General features: G+C 40.0%; 2 protein-coding genes across 3 annotated transcripts in view; one reads left to right on the top strand and one right to left on the bottom strand.

Annotated features, from left to right (window-relative positions):
- Window positions 1-14,689, top strand: part of adss2 (adenylosuccinate synthase 2) — a 612,379-nt gene that overhangs the window by 326,544 nt on the left and 271,146 nt on the right. The gene's annotated exons all lie outside the window — the stretch shown is intronic.
- The window catches only part of ahctf1 (AT hook containing transcription factor 1), a 103,631-nt gene that overhangs the window by 60,201 nt on the left and 28,741 nt on the right, over window positions 1-14,689 (bottom strand). For both annotated transcript variants that reach the window (XM_078405365.1, XM_078405366.1), the window contains exons 5-11: window positions 14,361-14,568; window positions 14,001-14,117; window positions 12,975-13,059; window positions 12,114-12,264; window positions 7,115-7,247; window positions 3,732-3,913; window positions 2,756-2,817 (exon numbers count right to left, since the gene is read on the bottom strand). In XM_078405365.1, the coding sequence (XP_078261491.1) occupies window positions 2,756-2,817; window positions 3,732-3,913; window positions 7,115-7,247; window positions 12,114-12,264; window positions 12,975-13,059; window positions 14,001-14,117; window positions 14,361-14,568 (938 nt within the window). The remainder of the gene's footprint in view (window positions 1-2,755; window positions 2,818-3,731; window positions 3,914-7,114; window positions 7,248-12,113; window positions 12,265-12,974; window positions 13,060-14,000; window positions 14,118-14,360; window positions 14,569-14,689) is intronic.

Raw genomic sequence — 14,689 nt, 5'->3', positions numbered from 1 at the left:
AGAATTAATACATTAGAGTCAATCGAGTTTACTATTTCAGGCACCAAGAATATCATTAAGTGGTTATAAAACTGCTTGGGGAGGGGTGAGGGGGAAGTCTTGATCATTCAAATTAAATAAGCAGAAGGGATGAGGCCCTGCAGGCAGATTTTGAAATAGGCAGAGAATAAAGAGCAGAACCTCAACATTCCATTGAGCTCCCTATGCCACATAAGTGATCATTAAAATTGGAGGACAGCACATGGCTAGAAAAAGTGCCAAAGGGAGGGTATTAGCTTCCTTGCACACAAATACCAATTCTGTGGAAGTGGTTCAGCTATTCGTTGGATGGACTGGGTCTCAGAGAAGGGACATCTGTTCTCACATGAAGGTTCATTGGTAATGTGGAATTCAGGTAGACACCTTGGTCAAGAACCATGGGACAGAGTGGCGATAGGCAAAAAGAAACAAAATTAGTGACAAGGTAAAACTTGAAAGATATATAAACATAGCACAAAAAGTAAGGAAATTTGTGTTTGGTAGATTATTTCTTTGTTGTAACAATGCTTCTTGGCAATAAATCTTATACCGTTGGAAAGCCTGTTTATTTCCCTTTTAAATGGTGCCACATTTGTAAGGAACATGCATTTGTGGGATGAGCACCAGAGCTGAGTATGTGGGTTGCGCCCATGAAAAATCTGCCAAATCTTCTCTGCCAATGCCAAACAGCTTATTCTGTCATTGACTCTTGTTCGGTGTTGTTTGGTGGATTGGATGATTGAAGTCTGAAGAAACAAGACATATTGGCAATTTAACAATTTATTCATTTAATAAACAGGAGCCTCAGTAGTGTGTGGAAGAACCATACACAGCCACAACAGCCTGGCACCTCCTCCTCCTCATGCTGGTCACCAGCCAGGTCACACACTGTTGTGGGATGGCATCCCATTCTTCAACCAGCATTTGTCGCAAGTCAGCCAACGTGGTTGTGTTGGTCACTCTGGCACGAACTGCACGCCCAAGCTGATCCCACAAGTGTTCAATGGGGTTGAGGTCAGGACTGCTGGCAGGCCATTCCATCCTCTCCACTCCCAAATTCTGGAGGTAGTCTCTGAGAAACCCTGCTCTGTGGGGGCGAGCATTGTCATCTTGGAGGATAGAGTTCGGTCCCAGACTGTGGAGATATGGGATTGCCACTGGTTGCAGAATCTCATCTCGATATCTCTCTGCATTGAGATTGCCTCCAATGATGACAAGCCTCGTTTTTCCAGTGAGGGAGATGCTGCCCCACACCATCACACTGCCTCCACCAAAAGATGTTACTCTATCGGTGCAGCAATCAGCATAGCGTTCTCCGCGTCTTCTCCACACTTTGACCCGATGATCCAACTGCCGTAGGCAGAATCTGGACTCATCGCTGAACATAACGTTCCTCCACATGTTCAGGTTCCAGTGCACGTGTTGCCGACACCAGCGCAAACGGGCCTGACGGTGAAGGGCAGTCATGGCAGGCCTCCTGGCAGCCCTATGAGACCGGAGATCGGCTGCGTGCAGTCTGTTCCGAATTGTCTGGGCAGAGAGCCGTCGGCCATATCGTCCTGCAAACCTTGACTGCAAATCTGTAGAAGACAGCCTACGGTTCCTAAGTGCTGACAGGGTGAGGAAACGGTCTTCTTCGGGTGTCGTCTTCTTGGGATGCCCACTTCGCGGCCTGTCTCTGACATCCCCCGTTATATGGAACTTGGCCTTCACTTTGGAGATGGTACTAGGGCTCACTCCAAATAATGCCGCAACTTGGTTTTGCGGAACACCAGCTTGAAGTTGCCCTATCGCACGGGCCCTATCCAGATCAGTCAAACGTGGCATGCCGATTCTTGGAGCAGACACCTACTGACCACTGTAGCAGGGCCCATGCTCACAGATGCTGCCAATCAGGTGCCAATCAGGCACCTGATTGTCAGCACCTGGGGGTACCAGAAGCTCAAAACAAGAGTCAATAGCAACAGCAGAATAAGCTGTTTGGCATTGGCAGAGAAGAGTTGGCAAATTTTTCATGGGCGCAACCCATATACTCAGCTCTGCTGCTCATCCCACAAATGCATGTTCCTTACAAATGTGGCACCATTTAAAAGGGAAATAAACAGGCTTTCCAACGGTATAAGATTTATTGCCAAGAAGCATTGTTACAACAAAGAAATAATCTCCCAAACACAAATTTCCTTACTTTTTGTGCTATGTTTACATATATTTCATATGGAATCTAACATGTTCTGGGACTGTGGTTCAGCAGGTTAAATTGCTGCATTCAAAAAGGAAGGGAATAAGTAACTGAAAGGAAAAAATTGGTTAGTCTCTGGACTAAGGTAGGAGACTGTGATCAGCTACATTGTTGTTAAATAACTTGTATGAATTGGATGGGGCAAATGGACTCCGTCCATACTGAAATCTTTCTGCAATTTCAAGTTACACTGATCACATCTTCATTCCAATGGACTGACTAGTTAAAATCAAACCACAAAGTAATGAACACATAATATTGCAGATATAAATAGTAGTAACTAAAGACAAATTAAGAAAAATATTTAAAACAGGCATAAAAGGATTAAATTACAAGACTAATTTAAAAACTCAATTAACTAACATTGGATCATCTTAAATCTCAATTTAACCCTTTTAAAATGACAATTAGGGTGGTCACCTTTTCATCCATATTAGCTAAATGTAAAATATTAACCTACTGCTGCATTACTGTGAGGAAATTTTCATTAAAACTCACCTCTTTTTGAAAACCAGAACCAGTTATATGAACAAGTCCAGTATTTAGCAAACAAGTTGCATCTAAAAAAAGTGGAGAAAATTATTTACACCATTGAAAATGTAATTTTGATTTATCTATAGTATCTTCAACATAATTTTGGCCTGCCAAGTTTAATTCTGGTTCACTTTCTGCCATTTAAACCTAACAAGATGGATTACTTAAAATCCACCTCATAATTTCAGTTTAAGCCATTCACATTTTAATATTCAATAGAGATCGGAGAATGGAGAGTTGTCAGAGAGAATTCCTCAAGCTTAAGACTTAAGCAGCTGAAATGATATTTGCCGATAATCAAAAGAAATAGAATTCAAATCCGATGCAAGATGAGATCATACATATGAGGCTTAACAATAACTTGCAAAATAACAAAAATGTTAATGACGTGCGATTCCATAATCAACGAGATAACACGCGTGTGTAAGAACTGCAGATGCTGGTTTAAACCGAAGATAGACAAAAAAAAGCTGGAGTAACTCAGTGGGTCAGGTAACATCTCTGGAGAAAAGGAATAGGTGATGTTTTATGTAATTTCTAACACATATACTCAGTTACAACACAAGCACAAACCATGTAAACACGTTTTTATAGACTGGTTAATTGTGAATAGGCAATAATAGTATTCCTACTGTTTCTTGGTGAAAGTCAGTTAATTCTATCAAAACTGACCAAGCATTGATGTGCAGTTACAGCCTGGCTAGCTAAGTATTTCTAGCATTTCCCCATCCTATTGCAAATTTTTAGCATTGACAGATTTTTATTTTTCAGTTGCAATCTATGGTTTGGCAGGATAATTTCACGAGCTGGTAATCAAAGGTCCCTGAATAGTTACCTCTGCATTCAATGTCAGCAATTAATCAACTTACATTTCAACTCACATTTTATTCATAAGAATGCCTCAGCATTATGATCAGTTGCTGTTGTACAGTGCACTCACCAAAATTGTATGTACTAGGATTAAAAAATTGCTCTGGTGGAGGATAAGAAGGAGGAACTCCCCGGCTAAGGCTTCTTTCATGTACGATGACATCCAGCAGATAATATGGGAAGGTCATGTTCACCACAGCATCGAGAGACCATAATGCAAAATACGGGCAGTTACCAAGCTTCTCACCCGCTCTAGAAATAAGAAATCACGAAAATGAAAATCGGAGATTATTCATTTAAAATGTATTAGTAAATTCCTTTTCAGGAACCAAGAGGAGATATGGAGGCAAAGTACAATTTCATTGCTATAACTCTTCACTGAAGCCTTTACAAAAAATATATATACATTGCAGAATTTAGTTGAGAAGTTAAATCATTATTTATTTGGAGGCTGGATTATTTACACTAACCACTGAACTTCTGAAACATTTTTATATTTTTGATTTCCATATGCAGCATTATTATAATAACGCTCAAAAATATACACTTAAATATTTGATTTAATTATTTTTAAACAATGCCATCCAAAACATTTCAGCACACTTGTGAAAACATAAAGTGTTAATGTTATTGGAAGATTTCTTAACCCAGCCTGGAATATTTAAACACTTAACATTCTGCATATTAAACAGATCTTGCTAATAGTAGTCACAGTTGGAAGAGGATAAATGCCATACTGCCCCGAAAGCAGCATCATTACAGTCCTATCTGTGAAATCACAATTAGAAATGCAATGACTTGTAGAAAAGGTCACTACCCCGTGGACTCCTGTGATGATGTTCAATGACTGGAATGATTGACATCTAACAATCACAACAAACTTTCTTTGAGAGACATGCTTACTGATTTATTTCATCAGGGGTCCTTGATGCAACTCAGTTAAATGTGATCTTCATGTCAAGGGCAGTCACCATTTCACTTCTAGAATTGGGATCTTTATGTTTGCTGCACTGAGATCTGGAGCCAATTAGGTATGGCAATACCCAGTCTGAGAATCGATGGGTATGTATTATTTGATAGCACCATCCATGATTCCATCACTTTGCTGTTGATTAAGCAGGTAATTTGGCATTAACCAGCTAGACTCAACTTTTAATGGGGATAGACCAGGACACTTTCTCACTCTGTTGACTTGATGCCATTATTGTTGGTGCGCTGGAACAGCTTGGTTAGAGTACAACCACTTCTGGAGTACAGGCCTTCAGTACCACAGCTGGGATCTTATCTGATTATACAACCTTTGCCGAATCCAGTGCTCTCAGCTGTTTACCAACATCACGCACAATGAATCGATAGGCTGGAGACTGCCTTTTGTGAGTAGGAAGCCAAGATGGATAATTTTTTTTGGATTTCAGACAGAATTTAATTGTAAATGTTTCAGTCATGCCCTTGAAACTCACATCCTGGATCCCAACGTCATTAATGATGGGGAATATTCTTGGAGTTGCCCCCTTTCTTCGGCTGTTTAATTGTCTGCCACCATGCAAACTAGAACTGCTCTGATCTGCTCACTTGATTGTGAGATCACTGCAATGTCTGCTGCACACTGTTTATTGCACATGCAAGTCCTGGGTTGCAGCTTCACAAACATGGCATCTCATTCTTCATAATCTCAGCCACCTTCAATGAGATTCCATCGCCCAGTGCATCTTCCCCAACCCTTACCCTGTCTGCATTTCTAAGAGACTGCCCCTTCACAACACTTTGGTCTAATTCACTAACCATTCTAGTTCATATGGAATTTTGCCTTACAACAGAACTTCTTCCCTTCCAACCATCAATGGACACAAAAAGAGTGCTTTCACAAGAAGCAGCAATTCACTTTAATCCCATATATTCACTTTAATCTCAAATACTGCATGCTAACGAACAATCAGAACTAGCTCGTGTTTCTGTGATATAGCTCAGTTTTTCTTCTCACCATTCTCTTAGAGCTGTGCCACACGTCTGGAAGCTCTGCATTTTACAACTTTTATGTTCTTTTTTTCTTTTTCTAAATGCCCTAATTTAACAAATCATCTGGTAGACTTGGTTAAAATTATCTCCAGGGCAACACTGGCCTCAATTTAGAGATATCCTTTTCTCCTATTCATCCCTCCTCCACACCCTGCAACTTTGCTTGTTTGTTTTTCCCTTATGCACTTCTGATGAGGGATTTTTGACCAGAAATGTTAACTGTTAGCACTTTGTTTTTATTACATTCTATGAGTAGTTGTGCTTCTTACAACAGTCATTCAACAAAGAGGAACACCAATTCATCAGCAGAGTTTAGAGGCGTCTTTGCCAATGTTTCATCTGTGACGTTAATGTCAAGGAGTCAAGGGCAACTTTTTTTCCATCTTTATATCACTGCGCTATCCCCTCGAGTCTGCTGTTGAGACTGGACATACCCTGGGATTATGAAGAACAGATCTGGAAGCATTGATCAGGTCAGATAGCACCAGTGAGGGAGACAGAATCATTATTTGGAGTCAATAATTCTTCATCAGAACAGCAAAAATGAGAAGACAACTATTTTATGTTCGGCTTTCAAGTGGCTTGCAAGTGCAGAGAGCATTTAAGAGTCAGACAAGATTTGGAGTCACAAATAGGTTAGACCAGATAAGAAGGTAGTGACTCAGCAGGATTATTGTGACAGCCTGATAGTCTTTGTGGCTATCATTAATTTATGTAACTTCTGTATTAGTAATTTCTGCGCCAACAAAAGTTGAAATGAAAATTATTATAAATAGAAATTTGCTAAGCTTAAAAGAGTTTCATTTTAATAGTTGGTAAACGTTTCAAGAATATAATTTTAAAATTGTGTAGGATGATTTGTCGGCTGCTGAGGAAGAATTGAGGAAAGGGCTACATGAGTGCACCGCAGTCCATCAAGTCATCAGTCTGAAGAAGGGTCTCGACCCAAAACGTCACCCATTCCTTCTCTGCAGAGATGCTCCTGTCCCGCTGAGTTACTCCAGCATTTTGTGTCTACCTTCAGTCCATCAAGATACACCCTCTGTATCCTGACCAAATTCAGACAGATTGACTGTGGGTATTAACTACAAATGGTGAGCAAGATCTATTTCTGTTAGATGTTAAATGCAAGCATAACATTTATCTGTGAATCTGATCAGCTGTAAGTATCAGAATGTTGTAAAATGCCATTTTAAACCAATGAAATGAATCTGCAGTTGCCCAGATCTAATGTTGCGCACCTTTTGAAAAGTTTCCAACTGATGGTATACATTCAATATCAAATATTAAAACCACACCATACAGTATATCTTCCAAACCTTTATTTCCACATTCAAGGGCGAATCTCAAAGTTATGAGCTCTTCAGCTGTCCTTGTCACATCATTTGTGACTATATTCACTTACACTTTAAAAAGAATAAAGTATAGATCTCTTACCTGAGTGAATCAGGCATCTGTGCATGATACCAACGATTTATGTCAAAAATGCCCAGATAAGTAGATGGTTTCCGTTGCCCATATGTATTCACCTGCCAACTGAAAACAGCTACACTGGTGTCCGGCGAGGTGGCTGTAAGCAAAATGATCAAATTAAGCTTTTTGCCAAGACTTCAGCACAAAACAAACACATTAAAATCAATTAATTAAATTAGTTGAGCCAATCACACAGCAAAACAGCTTTAAATTTAATTTGATTATGAATAGTGCTGAAAGTTGTAATTTCGAGACTGCATTGGACTACATTACATGATTTTATTGCCCAATAAATGCTCGAGATGCACCAAAGCAGCAAGTGGTTATTGCATTTGTCTTGAAACCAAGTATATATGGAAAGCATCAACCAACATAAGTTTATGCTCTAGGCAGTAAAACAAAATTAAAATTTTAACATCAAAAGACCTATACAACAGTAAACCTAACAATGGTAGGAAAGTTACTGGAGAGGATTCGGAGTGATAAGATATGTGCATATAAAAAGACATAGGTTGATTTGGGATAGTCTACATGGACCTCATCAAGGCCTTTGATAGGGTCTGCATGGTAGATCACTTTGGAAATTTCTATGGAGGTCAGATTTGCAGATGACACAACCATAGAAATCTAATAATGACGAGATGGAGATTGAGAACCTTCTAACTTGGTACCAAGTCAACAACCTCTCCCTCAATGTCAGCAAGGCAAAGGAGATAATGATTGACTTCAGGAAGAAAAGCAGTACACACTCCCCAGTATACATTGATGGCACCAAAGTAGAGATAGTCGAAAGTTTCAAGCTCCGAGGAATAAATATCACCAGTAATCTATCCTGGACCAGTCACATCAAAGCTATGGCCAAGAAAGCACACTAATGCCTCTACTTCCTTAGAAGGCTTAAGTTCAGCATGTCCCCAACAACTTTTACCAACTTCTACGGATGCGCCATAGAAAATATCTTATGGTTTGGGAACAGCTCCATCCAAGCCCACAAGAAATTGCAGAGTTGTGAACGTAACCCATACTCCCTCTTCGATCGGGCAGGAGGTATAGAAGTTTGAACACGCATTTCTCCAGATTCATGATGTTTCTTCCCAGCTATTATCAGGCACCCGAATGGTCCTCTCCTGAGCTAGTGTGTGGCTCTTATTCGCCTACTACCTCCCTGGAGACCTTTGAACTATCTTTAATCGGGATTTATTGAATTTTAATGTTATATCTTTCCATTAATTCTTGTGCCCTTGATCCTTTATCTGTGCATTGCGGACAGCTTGATTGTATTATAGCATGCAAACAAAATCTTTTCACTGTACTTCGGTAGACATGACAATAGTAAATTACGCTAAACTAAACTAAGATTATATCATATAGGATCCAGGGAGACAGCCAAATGGATAGAGAAATGGCTTGCTGGAATGAGGCAAAGGGTGGTGATGGCGAGTTGTCTTTTGGACTGGAGGCCTATAATTAGTGATGTGCCTTAGGAATTGATGCTGTTTGTCATTAAAATCAAGGATTTGGATGAGAGCGTACAAAGCATGATTAGCAGGTTTGCAGGTGACGCCAAAACAGATGATATCGTAAAGGGTCTCGACCCGAGACGTCACCCATTCCTTCTCTCCCGAGATGCTGCCTGACCCACTGAGTTACTCCAGCATTTTGTGTCTACCTTTGTAGACAATTAATATGGTTATTAAGAATTACAGCAGGGTCTTGATCAGCTGGGAAACTGCGCCAATGAATGGCTAATGGAGTTTAATTCAGTTAAGTATGGCATTTTAGACGTAAAAGCAGGGTCGGACCTTTACGGTGATGGTAGAGTCTTGGGAACTGTTGTGGTGCAAGGGGATTTAGGAGTAGAAGTATAGTTCCCTGAAATGTAGATAGGGTGGGAAAGGCGGTTTTTGACACACTGGCCTTCAACAGTTGGGGAATTAAGTACATAAGTTAGTTATAGGAATGAATAGAAAAGGTTTAGAGTGTGCAAGCATGGACAGGTTGGGCCAAAGGACCTGTTTCTATGCTGTATGACTATTATTTTTAAGTTCTTCTGTATTGCAAACACAAATAGAGTGCAGTTGGAGTTCGACTGTCTTCCTCTATGAGCTCTAGTGCTGTGACTTTCTTACAAGATTTCCAAGTTAACACAAACATATGGCATACGTACATCTATTTTGTCACCAATACCCTTTGAAAGTGTCAAAATGGAGAACTAATCAACCCTGATAACCTCAGATTTATCTCCAAAGCATTTTTTTCGTTGTGCTAATGATTGATCAACATTCAGTATCAAACAGTCAAAAGTCAGGTGGAAGAAATTATGATTGTGCCAATCAAACTTTCATGGATGTGATTTCCAAATCTTGATAACAGAAGGTCCAAGCCAAACTCTAGGAACTTGCAGGATGTTGCAGACTGGTCTAATCCCCTGTGAACTAAGGAAGATGTTCTTCCAAGTAATCACTGCTACAAGTTATGTTCAAATTAATCTGGCATTAAAGAGCAAGTGATAACTAAAGTTACAGGGCATATTGCAAGACTGCAGCAGACAGAGCAAATGTCTAGACAGGGATGGAGTCCTTCAAGTTATGTTGAAGTAAATTGGGTTCACGGAATTCATAGAGAAATACATGCAAGCAAAATTCATATTTAGAATCAAAGCTGTCCAAGATACACTCAAAAGCAATCATATAAATGGACAATATTTTGTAGTATTTTACATCATATAATCTTCAGCAATTTCTTGTAACATTGATAGCTGTGGTTACATTGTATAATTTTATTTGTATAATTCCAGCAGTTGGCTTGCAGCCGTCCATGCCATACATCTTAAGCACTCAACTCAAAAAATGTGAGATCAGCTGCCTCCACTACACCCTCAGGCAATGCCTTCCATATTCCAACCATCATCTAGGTGCAAAACAATTTCCTCAAATACTCTTAACATTTTACATTGAACCTATGCCCTCTGATTACAGACATCTCCATTACGGGAAAAGTTTCTCAGTATCAATGCGCCTTAGTTTAAAAAAAAATCAAGATGGTGAGAGTTTAGTTATGCTACTCCTTGAGCCCCTCCCAGATGAATTCTGGGCGACCCCAGAGGACAGAAGTCTCGCACCATTCACCCAAGTTGAATGTCAGCACTTACTATGGTACATTTTTAAATGATTAGCAAAACAAAACGATGCAAGTGAGTAGTTATAAAACATGAAACCTTCATTCCCTGAAACTGCCACGATTCTCTGGCTGAATCACCCAGTCAAACCTCACAAACTAGACACTCCCCAACTTACACAAGGGTTACATTCCATAAACCTTCATGCAAGTCAGATTTTACATGTCTGAATTTCCTTAATACTTGGTAGAACCAAGAACTGCAGATGTCAGTTAGTACACAAAATGACACAAAGTGCTGTAGTAACTCAGCAGGTCAGGCAACATCTCTGGAGAATATGGATAGATGATGTTTTGAGTCAGGACCCTTCTTCAGGCAGGGTTCCAAGGATCTCGACCAGAAACGTCACCTATCCAAGTCGCCTATTACATAAGGGGAGTGCCTGTACTACAACAAATCTGCACATTGAACTCCAATGGTAACATTGAAACTGCAAATGTAATTCAGGTCTCCATGAAGACGTTCATGTAGCTTTAAAGAATAGTTGAAAAGGAGATTGTCTGGGAAGATGTAAAGGCCTGAACATGCATTTTCATTAGGAATATGGCTGAGTGCTTCACAAATTTGGTATCTGGCTGCTCCCACCATCAAAATCCTCATAAAACGCCTTTGCTCAAGTTTTAATGGAGAATGGACTGGCAGCATATTCCAACTCTGACAAGTGGAACGTCAAATGGCATTATGCTAATGAAGCACAAATTTGTGGCTGCGCCTAACGGCTGCGGCTCTCTGGCAGTCTGTTTGTCTTTTTTTTGTGTGTGTCGGTGTTGGGATGGTTTTTGTTTCTGTTTTTGGCTGTGTATGTGTGGGGGGTGTTGGAAACCTTTCTTTTATTGGGTCTCTTCCCCGGGGCGCAGCTCGGCCACGGGGCCTTCCATCGCCCGCGGGGCCTTCCAGCTCGGCCGCTGGACTTAACATCGCCGGCGCGGCTCGGCTGCGGGACGTTTCAGTGCCCGGTGCGGCTAGGCCGCTGGACTTAACATCGCCGGCGCGGCTCGGCTGCGGAACGTTTCAGTGCCCGGTTCGGCTCGGCCGCTGGACTTAACATCGCCGGCACGGCTCGGCTGCGGGACGTTTCAGTGTCCGGTGCGGCCCGGCCGCGGGACTTAGTAGCGGCCGCGGTGCCTTCCATCGCCCGGCGCGGCTCGGCCGCTGGACTTAACATTGCCGGCGCGGCTCAGTCGCGGGACGTTTCAGTGCCCGGTGTGGCTCGGCCACGGGGCCTTCCATCCCCTTGCGGGGGCTGTGCGTGTCGGTTGCCTCGGTAGGGGTCGAGCTGCCTGTCCGTGGGCGCGGGGGAGGAAGAGAGTGGAAGTTTTGTTGCCTTCCATCACAGTGAGGGGGTGTTTGGAGTCACTGTGATGGATGTTGGTGTTGGGGTCGTGTGTCCTGTGTTCTTTTCTTTTTTGCTGTGTCTTGTGACTGCTGAAATTTCGTTCGGTATTTATACCGAATGACAATAAAGTTCTGTTATACTGTTATACTGTTATTAACAACGTTCCAATATCTGCAGTAATGGAAGAATTGATAACAAACCTCAACATTCTCTAGCATAAATATACTGGTTGAAATCAGAACACATTTTGAAAAATGAAATTCGTATGTGACAACTATTTACGCATGTTAAGAGATAACTTAATCTAAATAATTCCACAAAATCTTAATCAAGCTAACTTTGAACACCTAAACTAATATTTCCACAAAGGCAGGCAGTGACAAAAAGCTTTGCAGAAAAGTTATCTAAATTGATTTGACATCGATGTACAAGTAACATTTTAAACTAACCCTCAGCCACACTTTCTTCTCTATCAGCATGATTCCGAAATTTCTCTAAAGTCTGGCAGCCCAGTAGCCGAGCATTAGTATTCCGTGTTCTTGAAGATAATACTTCATAGGTAAGATCTTGCGTATAACGCTCTTCACAATATTCCAATCCCTTCAAGGCAACAAAAAGACCATTTAGAAATTCAAGTATAAATTGTAGATTTCCACCACTTCCCTTAACCTCCAAGGTAGGTGATACACTTGGACACAGATAATCCTTTGTGACAACATAACTATGAAGTCTCAAGGTCAGACTTCATGTTAGTTTGATTTAACATCTTCCACTTGTTTTAGTTTTATATCGTACTATCTGTATATTAAATAATTATGTCCATAATTGGTTCTTATGTTAAAACTTAAGTTTAAACTTGCATATAGAAATAGGTGCAGTATTGCAAACTGTAAGTTTGGTGCTTGCATGATGATTTAAAATACTTTAGTCTCAATAAGGCCATACACTGTTCTATTTCACTTTCTTTAGATGACTAAATGCATGACACATGTATAAATTAGATGCAAATGTGAATATACTCCACACTGTAACACAGAGATATGGCAGATGGTCACAGTCACAGATGTGCAAGATTAATTAGCATATCCATTCATTAATAAGTTAATAGCAACCATCAGCTGGATATACTTTGGGTTTATTTTAATTCTAGGAAATATAAAGAGTTTAAAACATTAGCAGCCAATATTTCTTTCTTAATGATTTTGTCATCAGTCAGACTTGCACTGTCATCGTTGGTTCAGTATTAATTGGATTACTTTGGAACATGCACCTAAACATGTGGTTCAATAGCTGAAAGAAAACGGCAGTACCTCATAAAGGATCTGTCCTGAAGTTAAACATTTCCGGTCACCAAATGCCAACTGCAGCAGGTGCAGGCTTACCACATCTCCTTCACTAAAAAACAAAAAACGCACTAAAATAATTCACATTGTCATTGTTTACAATCCTTTTTCATCACAAAATCCTCAGCACTTTATACACTCTGAAATGCACATTTATGGGGTCCTTAAACTGATAAAAAAATATTTAAAAAGCATTCCTTCTGAAATATAAATATTAAGGAATTATTTTGTTTCTGATGTGATTTTTACTATACAGACTAATGTAATGTTTAGTTTTTATTGTTGTAATTGTCCCTTTAATGAAATGTTTGAATTTAATGTTTTCAAAGTTAATTTCCAAAATGGATGATTTTCCCTAATTCTAGGCGAATTAAAATTTCACTGCTTATGGCAGCATAACTGTAGAATGCTTTTTTTCAATGAAGTAAGAAGGTAGTCTGCAGTTGGAGCCATCATGGATTTTACAGAAGAGTATTAAACAACTTCATACAAGTGTTTCAAATAATTAACCTGGACATGATGCTCTAGATCAGGGGCCTCCAAACGTTTCAGCATGAGCGCCACATTATATACTTGGAACATTTTTACGGGCCATAGGAAAAAATAAAGAAATGTCAGTTTTATAAATTTAATGAGGTTTATACAGCAACAAATAAATAATATTCTTTTTTTTTTTAAATAGTTTGAAATATTGGAATATATACTGTAGGTATACAATTATTTATAAAACAGAAAAAATAGTGACGACCAGTGGGCCTGCAGACAGTACAGAAATATCATATGATATAATGGCGGAGTGATCACATGTGTGTCACCGTTGCAGTGACTCACGAGTGGGTACTCCGCTAAGAAATAATTAAAATTCGCTGCTCTAGATATAGAGTGATCAAGGATCATTACTGCCTGGGTGAGCACAAGACACAAAACATGCTCTTCCAACAGCCACACTGCACACAATAAACTGCATTTTCTTTCATAATTTCAGATACTCACCCATCTTGAGCAGATTGCACAGCCCAAAGATAGCAGCAATTCCTAGGATCGTTTTCAGGTTCTTGAAAGGTGAATGCATAGACAGGCACATTCCCTCCTTCTAACTGGGAGCAATATCTGTTATCAAATAAAAGGTTTCTATCAAATCTTCTACTTTAAAAAAACTACGAAACATATCAGTTATTACCAGAAGCATTTCCAATTTCAGAATCCCCCCTCCTCCCAAACTTCAAATTGAAATTAAACATGGTAAATTTCAGGGAATCTGTGGGGAACCTGGGAATCTCTGGAAGTGGTGTTAATTGGTTGGAAGCGATTGTACAAAGTAATTAAGCCAAATATCTACATTCCATTACTTACTCCTGTTTCAACGTCTTCAAGTTCCAGAGTTGAACATAGCCATTTGCAAAGCCAACAACAAGATGATTTGTTCTGAGGACATGTCTCACTGCAGTGGCTGTTATCCCCGATGGACTCTGCAACTGGAAGCAGAGGTGTCGCCCTTCCCTCATCACATTTTCCCTCATACGTGGGATTTCAGCAGGGGATCCATTGATGACTTCGAGGTCTGAAACATTAATTAGAACACAAGTGATAATATTTTTAAGTAAATATTTTAAGAAAGCAGAAACTAAACAAAAAAAAACTAAATGCAGGAACAGCCCACACAGAAGACTGCATTCAAAATT

This window comes from Rhinoraja longicauda, chromosome 9, assembly GCF_053455715.1.
Source record: "Rhinoraja longicauda isolate Sanriku21f chromosome 9, sRhiLon1.1, whole genome shotgun sequence".
NCBI lineage: Eukaryota > Metazoa > Chordata > Chondrichthyes > Rajiformes > Arhynchobatidae > Rhinoraja > Rhinoraja longicauda.
This window is presented reverse-complemented; position numbering and strand designations above follow the sequence as displayed.